The sequence below is a fragment of the Balaenoptera ricei genome, chromosome 3, assembly GCF_028023285.1.
Source record: "Balaenoptera ricei isolate mBalRic1 chromosome 3, mBalRic1.hap2, whole genome shotgun sequence".
Lineage (NCBI taxonomy): Eukaryota > Metazoa > Chordata > Mammalia > Artiodactyla > Balaenopteridae > Balaenoptera > Balaenoptera ricei.
In genome coordinates this window covers 165,111,162-165,124,448 of record NC_082641.1, presented here as the reverse complement: position 1 = coordinate 165,124,448, position 13,287 = coordinate 165,111,162, and the positions used below count along the sequence as shown (strand labels likewise).

The 13,287-nt window shown below is 44.7% G+C and overlaps 1 protein-coding gene across 1 annotated transcript; it reads right to left on the bottom strand.

Annotated features, from left to right (window-relative positions):
• Window positions 1-288: 288 nt before the first annotated feature.
• On the bottom strand, window positions 289-2,298 carry CBY3 (chibby family member 3). The gene is made up of 2 exons (XM_059919138.1): window positions 2,249-2,298; window positions 289-973 (listed from the first exon to the last, which is right to left on the bottom strand). The coding sequence occupies exons 1-2, from the start codon at window positions 2,296-2,298 to the stop codon at window positions 289-291; spliced, it is 735 nt and encodes a 244-aa protein (XP_059775121.1).
• Between the last annotated feature and the right edge of the window lie 10,989 nt (window positions 2,299-13,287).

Sequence of the window (13,287 nt, the reverse complement as noted above, 5' to 3'; positions counted from 1 at the left end):
CGCCTGCCATCCCCGCCCCCTGCTGCACTGTTGCAAGCCTGGCTCCTACTCCGCGTTCCCAACGGGCTGCAAACATCTTCCTCCACCGCCCTATCGCACCCTCCCGAGACGGGCTGCTGGCTGAGTCTCCCCTCCACACCAGGCCCGGAGTGATGGTCGCTGAAGGCGCGCAGCGAGCCGCCGCGCACCCGGAGCCCAGTCCTGGCCGGGCCCTCGAGAGGCCACAGGAACGCGCCCGAGCCTAAGGTGAGGAGCGAGGTGCGCATGCGCCGCACGGGTTTTATTGCGTCACCGCGACTCTGGAGCCCGCGGCTCGATCAGGAGCACGCCGCCCGCGCCTTCGCGCTTGCGCATCTTCTTCTGCCAGGCGCGCGCCGCAGCGGCAGTGCTTGCCTCGTGGTCTATCTTCTTTTCCAACAGGTGCATGCGCGCTGTGGTCTCCGTCAGCATGTCCATGAGCAGTTCCTGCTGCAGCTTCAGGTAGTTGTTCTCCTCCAGCAGCACCTGGCTCTTGATCCGCTGCACCTGCGCCTTCCAGCCCGAGGTGGTCGGCGAGGGCAGCTGCGGCCGCGACCGCACCGGCTGGCCCTCCGCGGTCCACCGGCCGCCGCGGAACACGAAGGCCTCGTCGCTGAGACGCGTGCGCGGCGTGCCGTAGCTGAGGCCTAGCTCTGCCTGGCGCGTCTGGTGGTCCAGCAGGTAGAAGGTGGACATGGAGGAGATGCGGCGCAGCGGAGGGCGCCGCGGCGAGAAGCGCCGCGAGAAATGGTGGGCCCAGAACTGCCGGAGCTGCTCCCACAGGCGGCTCGCGTGGCCCGAGGCCGGGCACCCGAAGGCCTCCAGGGCAAGGGCCGGGCGGGCCTCGTTGGGCGCACGGATACCCGGAGCAGAGCCTCGAGGACGCGGGCGACCCAGGCTGCTCCCTTGTCTCGCAAGCCTCGATGTCCAGAATGATAAAGGCGAGCCAGGGGCACTGCTGGGGAGCAAGAATCTGGGTGAGCAACCTGCTTGGACGAGCTGCCTCCTCAAACCGCGAGGCCTGGTGGGCAGGGCTCAGGCCCGCAGCTGGCGCTCAGGGTTAACCAGCTGCTGGCCACTGGGGAGTCCATCCCTGCACACTCGCACTAGCAGCAGTCTCCCCGAAACCCCCTTCCCTAAAGACTACTCTGTCAGGCTTTGGGGATAGATAGGCAGGTGAAGGACCAGAACCTTGCTCTCTGAGTGCTGGGTGGCTGCTGGAAGGGGTTAATAGGCCCTTAAGGGAGGAGGAAGAAATGATAGCAGAGACAAGTAGGTACTTAAAAGACGCACAGGAATTTGACAGGTAGATTGGGGGTGGATAAGGGAGAGCCTCTAGGCAGAGTGAAGAGCTAGGCAAGGCTCGAATGTTGCACATGTGAGGAAGAGCTTGGGGTAGGATTGGTGTAGGGTACTGAGCTGGAAATAGCAGAAGAGGAAGCTGGAAAGGGGGACCAGGGCACTATATGAGGGTGCTGTACAGGCAGGCTTAAAAGTTTAGACTTCCTTCTGTGGGTTAGAGGGCGCTACTGAAGCATTGCAAAGCCAGGGCTGGATCTACATTCTGAAAAGTATCTGGTGGATGTCTAGCATACCCAACAGCATTACTGCCCTCGTCATTCAGTTATTTTACAACCTTGAACTGACTGGCACCTGCTTTGTGCCAGGCCCTGGTCTGGGTGGAGGGTCCCAGCACAGCCTATGCCTGCCCTCAAGATGCTCCTGGTCCAGCTGGGAACCAGTTGTGTGCGTGTAGATCACAGTCTGGTGTAGTCAGTCCAGTAGGGGCATGTGCCATGGGCTAGGACCTATGCTTAGGGCTTGAGCCAACAGGGGTTGCGCAGACTGGACGTGACTTTTATTCCAAGCAGACTACATGCTCAAGGAAGCTAAAGTCCAGATAACAGACATGTCTCGTACTCCCTCTCCCCCCATTCCTGTACGTGCTGATTCTGTTGTGTGAGAAAGAAGACTGTATGCTTTCTTTTGAATTCCTCTTCTCTCTATGGAGAGTGAAAAGAGAAGGAACCCTGGGGCAGGGTTCCCTCTGTCATGCCTTCATTAATTCAAAACACACAAATACTCCTCACACATAGCTGGGCAGTACTATCCCCTAGATCTGGCTCAGGGACATGTCTCTTGGAAGCCCAAGGCTAGAACCCGGCCCACCCTTGAGGTTGCATCTTTCCAGAGGATCCTTCCCCGATAATCCTCACATGTTGTACCTCACCTGGAGGATGTGTTGGAGGTGCCAAGCTGCTGTCCCAGGCCTGGCCCCATCTTTGAACCACTCAGTTGCTGTCTACTGGCTATGACTCACAATGCCTCTAGGCCAGATCAGCTAAGCTATAAAACAGACCCCTGGGCTCTCCCCTGTATTCATTCAGCACACTTATTGAGTGCCTTCTGTGTTCCAGACACTGTTCTTCCAACGTGACGAAGATCTTCCGTCATCAAGCTATCATTCTTAGGGGGGAGAAGGTCATAAGCAGAGCCTAAGATAGGAATTTGTTCTAGGGGATTGAACAAAATAGTCCCTCATGAAGCTTACCAAGGGTGTCATGGGTCAGGTTTCCTAGAAGCAGAGCCTCAGATGAGAATTTTTGAGGGATTTACTGGGGAAGTGTTCTCGGGAGAAGGGAGTAAGGGAAGCAGGACAGGGCAGGGAAAAGAGCTAAAGCTAAGCAGGAATGTGGCCTCAAGTGGAGACTAGCTCTAGCCAGATCCCACGGGGAACTGTAGAAATTGTGCCACAGAGTTAGGTCTCCTTACTGCGAGGGAGCCAATCTTTTGTGCCCTTCTTCTCCCCCACCCAGCCTTCATTTCAGTCAGTCATTGTCAGGGGCATCTGTGAGTTGTCAGCCAACACTTAAGGCACCTATGGGGTGGGTGCACCCCCAGTAAAGGGATTTGTGGGATGTCAACAGCATAAAAGAGGGAGGAAGAGAATAGATAATAAAAGTGAAAGGAAATGGGGCTTCCCTGGTGGCACAGTGGTTGAGAATCCTGCCAATGCAGGGGGCACGGGTTCAATCCCTGGTCCAGGAACATCCCACATCCTGCAGAGCGACTAAGCCCGTGCGCCACAACTACTGAGCCTGTGCTCCTGAGCCCGCAAGCCACAACTGCTGAGCCCGCGCGCCTAGAGCCCATGCTCTGCAACAAACGAAGCCACCGCAACGAGAAGACTGCGCACACTGCAACGAAGAGTAGCCCCCACTTCCTGCAATTAGAGAAAGCCCGCGCACAGCAACGAAGACCCAATGCAGCCAATAAAAAAAAAGTTTATTAAAAAAAATTTTAGTTATTCTAGTGGGTGTGTCTAAATTGTGATTTTGATTTCATTTCTCTGTTGGCTAATAATGTTGAATGTCTTTTCATGTGCTTATTTGTTACCCTTGTTGCTGAAGTTCTTGTCTTTTGACCTTTTTTTTTTTTTAAACTGGATTGTTTGTCTTGTTGAGTGTAAGTTCTTTAATGCTAGATAAAAGTCCTTTGTCAGATATGTTTTGCAAATATTTTTTTTCCCAGTCTATGGCTTGCCTATTAAAGCAGAAGTTTTTAATAAAGTCCAATATATCAATTTTTACTTTGACCCTCAAAAGGTCATGCTTTTCATGCCATATTAAAGAACGCTTTGCCAAACTAAAAGTTTCACCATTTTAGCTTTACATTTTGTGTTCTATTTTGAGTCAATTTTTGTTGATAGTGTTCTTTTCATATGGATGTCAAGTTGACCCAGCACCATTTATAAAGACTAGCCTTTCCTCACTATTTGCGGTTGTGTCTTTATTGTTCATCATGTGACTGTGTATGTATGACTGTTTCTGGGCTCTCTATTCTCTTTATTGTTCTTTTTATTCTTGTACCAATACCATATTTTCTTAATTATTGTAGCTTACAGTAAGTCTTTATCTGGTAATGTAAATCTTCAAACAATTTTTTTAAGAGTGCTTTGGTTTTCTAGGTCCTTGGAATTTTCATATAATTTCAATTCCATGTAATTGAATTTCTATCCTAATTTTAGAATTAGAATGTCAGTTTCCGCAAATAAACCTTTATGCTCACTGTTCAAAGCTCTCTCTTATCATCAGGATAAGCTTGAATCAGCCCTCAGAAGGTTGTCTAATGGACATGGAATCAGAGCCCAGGAATATTTTAACCCAGCCAATCACACATTCGCCTTCTCTCCCTCACTCCCTCTTCCACCCCCCCCCCCAATTGTGTCTGTGTTATTAAAGCTACTTTTCATTAACACTCATGACATTTCAGGAAGGTCCTGAGTGATCATCAGGAATGGTATTCAGCAACTTTCAGTTTCCCTATTTCCATGGTATACAAAAGAGGAAAAACTACAAAAACCAAGGAAGTCTTTTTTGATGATTTGAAAAGGAAAAGTTTAGAGGAGGAATAATTCCCACTTAACATGTTAACTCCTTTCACAAACAGACCTTGATTTTGAGGAAATTTGATGGAAACTGTAGTTTGTTTTTTTTTTGCTGCACGGTGCAGCATGCGGGATCCCAGTTCCCCTAACAGTGATCAAACCCACGACCCCTGAAGTGGAAGCGCGGAGTCCCAACCACTGGACTGCCAGGGAAGTCCCGAAAACTGTAGAATTTTAAAATGCACAGTCAATAACAATGGTTCCTGGCTCCTTTGAGGGACTCCGTTTAAATGTCACTGAAAAGACCAGATTTGGAGCCTGTGAGGAAAGGAGTGCCCGGTCCCAAAAGGTCTGAGTTTAAGGACATAAAGCTCATTCTGATGGCACAGAGGAAAGGAGAGAGGACTTAAAAAAGAATTTTCATTTCTTCACAGCCATAGTGGCTGTAAATGTCAGTGGATCTCTTCTCTTGGCAACCAAGAGGAATAGTTCCAAAACCAAGGAAGCAAAATCTTGTTTACCCTCATGACCATTTCAATCCCGCTTCTAAGATAATCTGTTAGTGATATTTACCCTTCCCTGAAACAGTGAGGGGTTCTCTGTGCTAATATAGTTTTTTAAAAAAGCCAAATATTTGCAATTGTATAAGACCTGATAAAAACAGTAATTCAAGTAGTACGGAACACAAGAAGAACATAGTTATACAAAATGCACACGCTTCACCCAGTACTTCCATTTTCTGCACGGTGCCTTTTTAGGATGCATGAAAGGATGCCCATCCCCTATGTGGTTCATCCTTCCCTTGGGCTTTTTCTTCTTTAGCTTCTCCTTCAGCCTTCCTCTTGGGCTTGGTGGTTTCAGCAGGGGTGGGATGCAGCATGAGGGGTGACCACAGTGGTGGTCTAAGGGTTGCTGTTGCTTCCTCTCATACCCATGCTGCTCCCAAGCCATTTTGCCTTAAAATTAGTTATATGCATGTTCTTTGGAATCTGCAATACTCTATAGAAAATGTTTAAGTTTTGTTTTAAAAAATAACTGAAAAAAAGTGTTGATGATGTTCTATCTGCTCTAGATAACCACCAGGAAGCGCCCTGGAACCTAAGAGTCTGCACCTGGGTTTGAGTGGTGGTGGCTAACCAGAGGGGAAGGTAAGCAGACAGGCATGAGAGCACTGAGTTCCCCTGAGAATGGAAGATTTCAAAGTCTTCTGAAGAGTGAAAAGTGGACTTAGAATGTGCATCATGGCACAGTACAGAGTGTGTGCCAGCTGAATTTGGAAACATCTGCCTCAGGGCACTGGGAGCAGATTACAGGTCAAATAGCACTTATTTTCAGCAGAAAAACATTTTTTGTTGTCCTATTGAAATGTTAATTTAAATGCTGTATAGGTAATTTATAAATTTATTGTGGTTTTATATTTGTATAACAGCTGTAAATAAATGAATGTATGGTAGGCTTATGTTTATAGACATTTAAACAAGAATGTGTGGTGGGTTAATATTTTGATTAGCCCATATATAGTTGTCCTGAATATTCCTTTTTATACAGGTACCTTTTATCATTTAAATGAAAATCTGAGGCTTTCTGCAGAAAACAGAATTATCTGGGGGCTTCTAACTTCCAAAATAGGCTCTATAGTATCTGAACAACTCTGAACAATTGTCTTGAATTGTGAGAGCCTGACCTTTTTTTTTTTTTTTTTGCCACGCTTGCTGCGTGGCTTGCAGGATCTCAGTTCAGTTCCCCGACCAGGGATTGAACCCTGGCCACAGCAGTGAAAGCACCGAATCCTAACTACTAGACCACCAGGGAACTCCCCTGGCTTTTTTTTTTTTTTTTTAAGTTGTAAATTTAAAAATTGTGCAAGGAAAAATATTTTTTTTTTAATAAAAATTGTTCAAGGAACACCAGTATACCCTTTATCTAGATTCCCCTACACTCAACATTTTACCCTATTTCCTTGATCATTTCTGAACCTTTTACATACATCATAGTCCTTTGCCCTAAATACTTCAATGTGTATTCTCTTACGTAACCACAGTACAGTTATCAACCTTATGAATTTACGTTGATATATTACAACCATCCATATTTCAGTTTTGTCAGTTTACTAAGAATGTCCTTTATAGCATTTTTTCCCTCTAGTACAGGATCCCATCTAGGGATAGGTATTGCATTTAAGTGTTGCAAAGGAACCTTCCCTACTGTGGGCAGACACTTTAAAGACCATTTAAATGTCCTGTTCCTCAAAATTCCCCCTAAAGTTAGCATCCACTGGTGACTCTTGCCTGATCCAATCTTTATGATTGCCAAATTATGCTTTTCCAACACTAGCACTCACTTTATACTTATCAGTTGGCCCTCAGCATTCTACTCTAAGCAAGAGATCTTCTCTCTCCTCTGCTGGTATGGTGAGATAATAGAGAAAAAAAATTATATATATATATGTATATATGTATGTATGTGTGTGTGTGTGTGTGTGTATATATATATATATATATATATATATATATATATATCTCCGCCCCAGTTCCTGGCACAGAGTTCCTAAAACCCTTGTAATTTCCTAGGTGTTAAGAGCACTAGGCACATCTTTTGTTCTAATATTTGGTCTTTGACCCCTGTTCCTGACAGTTTCTAAATCCCTCAGAATTTCCTGAGTTATAGCAGTGTCTTTTGGTCTAATGAAGTGACTCATGGTGGGCTCCTGGATAGGAGCTGTTCACCAGAAAGACAGAGCCATGATTGGACACTTGGGACTTTCAGCCCCTCCTCCCCTCCCCCATTCTCCAAAGGCGAGAGGGGTTGGAAATGGAGTTAATGATTGATCCTGCTTCCATAAAAATCCCCCAAGTACTGGGTTCAGAAAGTTTCCAGATCGGTGAACACAGCCATGTACTGGGAGAGTGACACATCCAGCTCCACGGGGACAGAAGTTTGTGCTTGGGACCCTCCCGGACCTCGCCTTGTGTATCTCTTCATCTCGCTGCTCATCAGTATCCTTTATCATATCCTTTAGTAAACTGATACATGTAAGTGTTTCTCTGAATTCTGTGAGCTGTTCTAGCAAATAATCGAAGCCAAGGGGGAGGAAGTCATGGAAACCTCTGATTTATAGCCAAGTCGGACAGAAATTGCGGGTAAGCTGAGGATCCAATTCTTGCGATTAGCATCTGAAGTGGGGTCAGTCTTACAGAACTAAGCCCTTAACCTGTGGGATCTGACACTAGCTATCTCCAGGTAGCTAGTGTCAGAATCAAGTTGTAGGACACCCAGCTGGTGTCACAGAATTGCTTGGCATGGGGAAAACTCGCACACATCTGGTGTAGGAAGTGATGTGAATGTGGTAGTAGTGTGACAGTAAAGAAGGAACACAGGAGGGGGACTTCCCTGGTGGTGCAGTGGTTAAGAATCCGCCTGTCAATACAGGGCACACAGGTTCGAGCCCTGGTCCGGGAAGAGCCCACATGCCGCAGAGCAACTAAGCCCGTGCACCACAACTACTGAGCCTGCGCTCTAGAGCCTGCGAGCCACAACTACTGAGCCTGCATGCCACAACTACTGAAGCCTATGCGCCTAGAGCCTGTGCTCCGCAACAAGAGAAGCCACCGCAATGAGAAGCCTGCGCACCGCAACCAAGAGTAGCCCCCACTCGCTGCAACTAAAGAAAAGCCCACGCGCAGCAACAAAGACCCAATGCAGCCAAAAATAAATAAATAAAAAATAAATAAATTTATTAAAAAAAAGAAACACAGGAGGAGTGTAAGTTTTTTCTTTACAGGTATAGACTTATTCTATTTTTCTTTTCCTTTTTTAAATTTGTTTACAGTTCTCTTTTTCAGTGGTTTATAGTTCATTTAATTATTTTGATTCTCAGATGGCTGGGCCCTCCCCCAGAGATTCTGATGTAATGTTCTGGGGGTACAGCTTGGGCACTAGGATTTTAAAAGCTTTCCAGGTAATTCCAATGTACAGACAAGGCAAAAAACAAAAACAACAAAAACAAAACAAAACAAAAAAACCCTTGCAATGTAAAACATAGAGACCAAGGCAAGCAAACAGAAAACAGCAGACGGGAAATAGAGAAAACATACAGAGAAAAAAATCTTCAACCAAAAGTAGTCAGCAAATTTTCTCCCCAGAAAACAATTATGAAACTGGAAAAAAAGATTTTTTTAAAGATTTAGGGCTCTGGAAATTGACCAAAAGTAAATGAAAAATTGAGAAGCATTTATCCATGAAAAACTTCTGAACTCTGGTTAGAACAGTGAGAGTCTGTGGCATTCTCGTCTGAGGCTGCTAACATTCCCCCAGCTTGGTCAGCAAGCTAGCTGTCCCAGAAATGGGGAGGCTGCACAAACCAACAGCTTCACTGCCAGAGGGGGCTCACTGAATCTGAAGCAAACCACAGTGAGATACTACTCTATATCTACTAAAATGGCTACTGGCGAAGATGTGGAGAAACTGAAATCCTCCTACATGGGAAATGTAAAATCAGCAGCCAATTTGTAAAACAATTTAGTAGTGTCAAACAGTTAAACATAAACTTAGCATACAAGTCAGCAATTCTATTCCTATGTACTACTCAAATGGAAACATGTCCATATGAAGACTTGTATACAGGGAGTTCCCTGATGGTCCAGTAGTTAGGATTCGGCTCTTTCACTGCCCTGGCCTGGGTTCAGTCCCTGGAAGCTGCACGGCGTGGCCATGGATAAACAAAATGTATATCTATGCAATGTAATATTATTCAATAATGGAAAAAGAATCAATTCTTGATACATGCTACAACATGAATGAAGTGCAAAAACATTACGCTCAGTGAAAGAAGTCAGATAATGATTCCATTTATGTGAAATGGCTAGAAAAGGGAGATCAAGAGCGGGAGAAAGCAGTTCTATGGTTGCCTTGGGTTGGTTGGGAGTTGACTACAAATAGGCACAAAGGAACTTTTTGGTGGTGGAGTTATTCTTTTTTAAAAAAAAAAAAATTAGTTAATTAATTTGGCTGCATAGGGTATTCATTGCTGCGCGCAGGCTTTCTCTAGTTACGGCAAGCGGGGGCTACTTTTCGTTGCCGTGCACGGGCTTCTCATTGTAGTGGCTTCTCTTGTTGCGGAGCACGGGCTCTAGGTGCGTGGGCTTCAGTAGTTGTGGCACACGGGCTCAGTAGTTGTGGCTCACGGGCTCTAGAGTACAGGCTCAGTAGTTGTGGCCCATGGGCTTAGTTGCTCCGTGGCATGTGGGATCTTCCCGGACCAGGGCTCCAACCCATGTCCCCTGCATTGGCAGGCGGATTCTTAACCACTGCGCCACCAGGGAAGTCCGGTGGTGGAGTTATTCTAAAACTGGATTGTGGTAATGGTTGCACAATTCTATAAATTTACTAAAAATCAACGAATCATTCACTTACAGTGGGAAAACTTTATAGTATGTAAATTATATTTCAATAAAGTTAAAAAAACTATGTGAGGGTAGAATAAAGACACTTTTAGATGTGCAAGATTTCAAAAAAAATTACTACACAGTCTTTCTTGGGATAGATGTAACTATTAATTGAGGTCGTAAACCAAGAAAAAGTGAAAATGTTGGGTTTTAAGGGAAAAATAAAATATATGTCTATACAAAGAGTGGTACGCCATGTCCATAGAAGTTTTATATCATATAGCCAAAACTTGGGAACAGCCCAGTTGTCTTATTACCTGGTTAATGGATAAACAAACTGTGGCATACTTGTACAATAGACTACTACTCAGCAATTAAAAGCAACAAATTACTGATACATTTTACAACACAGATGAGGATCTCAAAACAATATGAGTTAAATAAGCCAGATACAAAACACTATATACTATATAATTACAGTTACATTAAGCTCTAGAAATGACCAGTCTTTTCTATAGTAACAGAAAGCAGATCAATTTTTTGCCTGTTGCTGGTGGTGGGGAGGGAATGGGAATGGATATGAGGAAACTGTAGTATAATAAAAAATACATTTGGTCTTTATTCTGGGTTCCTGGCACAGAGCTTCTAAAACCCTTGGCATTTCCTGAGTGATGAGTGCCTTTTGTTATTCATATCATTATAAATATCCTATCGTCATTCATATCATTATGATGATGTCCCCTTCCAAGAACACCTGAGTTTATGCTGATCAGGTGATTATTGCTGGGCCCCTTGATCAATTCAGGATAAGGGTGCTAGAGAAACCAAACCAAGTGATTTAGAGGAGTAGGATTTTCAGCTCCACTTCTGACCTTTAGGAAGGGGAGAGGGACTGGAGATTGAGTACAATCACCAATGGTCAACGATTTATCAATCATGCCTACTAATGGAACCTCCATAAAACCCCCTAAATAATGGTGTTCAGAGAGCTTGCAGCTTGGTCAACACATGCAGGTGCTGGGAGGTTGCATGCCCAGAGAGGGTATAGAAGCTCTGCACATTCACACACATACACACCCATACCTTGCCCTATGCATTTTTCCATTTGTTCCTGAGTTGTACCTTTTTTAGTAAACCTGTGATAGCAAGTAAAGCACTTTCCTGAGTTCTGTGAGTTATTCTCTTGAATTACTGAACCTGAAGTGGGGGGGTCTTGGGAACCCCCAAATTTGTAGCTGGTCAAGCAGACATGTGGGTAACCCGTGCACGTCATTTGCAGCTGGGCATCTGATGTGGGGTCAGTCTTAGCCTCTAAACCTGTGGTGTCTGAGACTAACCGGGTAGTTAGTGTCAAAATTGAATTGAACTGACAGAAGTGGTGTCAGAAGAGAACACATATTTGGTGTAGGGGGAAAAGAAAGAACTTCAGAGGAAACTTATGGGGTAATGGAAATGTTCTATATCTTCATTATGTAGTGGTTACATGGTATGTGCTGTACATTACCAAAATCAGTGAACTGTACAATAAAGTTGAATTTTTAGAATGTGGGGTCTAGGAGTTGAGGAAACAGGAGATCTGAACCCAGGAGGAGGTACAAGGAGGTCCAGCGACAGTGGCTGAAGAGCAGTCTGTTGACTGAAAAATAAAAATTGCACAACCTAAAAGTTGAGAATTATGTTTTATTTGGTGGACTTGCTGAGGACTTAAGCCCAGGGGATAGCCTCTCAGATAGCTCGGAGGGACTGCTCCAAAGAGGTAAGGTAGGAGTCAAGATATACAGGGGGTTTTGCAACAAAAACCAGGTAGTCGGAACATCAAAAGATTACTATTTTTTTTTTAATTTATTTTATTTATTTATTTTTGGCTGTGTCGGGTCTTCATTGCTGCGCACGGGCTTTCTCTAGTCGCAGTGAGTGGGGGCTACTCTTCGTTGCGGTGCTCAGGCTTCTCACTGCGGTGGCCTCTCTTGTTGCGGAGAATGGGTTCTAGGCTCACAGGCTCAGTAGTTGTGGCTCGCAGGCTCTAGAGCACAGGCTCAGTAGTTGTGGTGCACGGGCTTAGTTGCTCTGTGGCATGTGGGATCTTCCTAGACCAGGGCTCGAACCCGTGTCCCCTGCATTGGCAGGCGGATTCTTAACCACTGCGCCACCAGGGAAGCCCTATGGTGGGTTTTTAATATATATTCTATCTTTTTTGAAAATCTAAGCACAAAAGCAGAAATTTGATTAGTTATTGAAAAAATAACATACACATTATAAAAATATCTCCTTTCCATTTCCAAAGTCTTAGCCACCTCTTGGGCATCAACCACTCTTAGCAGTTTCTCATGCATCTTTCCAGAAAGCTTGTTTGTCCAAGCTTATATCCATGAGAATATAGCTCCCTTTGCAACATGAAAGGAAACATACTTTTCTCAGTGCTTTTTCACATAACACTAAATCTTGGCAATCATATCTATACACATAGATGTTCACTGAATGCTTTCCAATGCAGAACCATTATATGGATGAGCTATATTTTATTTAACCAGTTCTCTATGATGGTGGTTAGGTTGTTTCTAGGATTTGGATACTACAAACAATGCTGCAATGCACATCATTGTGTATATTTTTAAACACAAGTACATCATGTGAATATTCTATCAAACCTAGATATAGATACAGATATATTCCCAGGAGTAGAATTGCTGGCCCAAAGCATATGTGCATTTTTATTTTATTTTTTTTTAAGTTTTTAAAAAAATTTATTCATTTTGGTTGCTCTGGGTCTTAGTTGCAGCATGCAGGATCTTTAGTTGTGGCATGCGGGCTTCTTAGTTGCAGCATTTGAACTCTTAGTTGCAGCACACAAACTCTTAGTTGTGGCATGCACGCATGCGGGATCTAGTTCCCCGGCCAGGGATCGAACCCAGGCCCCCTGCATTGGGAGCGCAGAGTCTTACTGGACCACCAGGGAAGTCCCCATATGTGCATTTTTTTAAAAAATAAATTTATTTACTTATTAAATTTTGGGGTGTGTTGGGTCTTCGTTTCTGTGCGAGGGCTTTCTCTAGTTGCGGCAAGCGGGGGCCACTCTTCATCGCGGTGCGCGGGCCTCTCACTGTCGCGGCCTCTCTTGTTGCGGAGCACAGGCTCCAGACGCGCAGGCTCAGTAGTTGTGGCTCACGGGCCCATTTGCTCCGCGGCATGTGGGATCTTCCCAGACCAGGGCTCGAACCCATGTCCCCTGCATTGGCAGGCAGACTCTCAACCACTGTGCCACCAGGGAAGCCTCCATATGTGCATTTTTAAATGAATATAAATAATTTATTTTGAAAATCATCTTGCAGATTATAAGGTCAAAATACATTCAACTCAATCTCCCACACATTCGACATCTAAGAATTATAAAATGATTATTTCTTTTAAAGAAATACTCCAATACCTCAAAGTACCTTTTGCATTATCAAGAAAAGATCTTATGCCTTTTTCCAGCTGGAACCATGGTGGGTGTAGAAG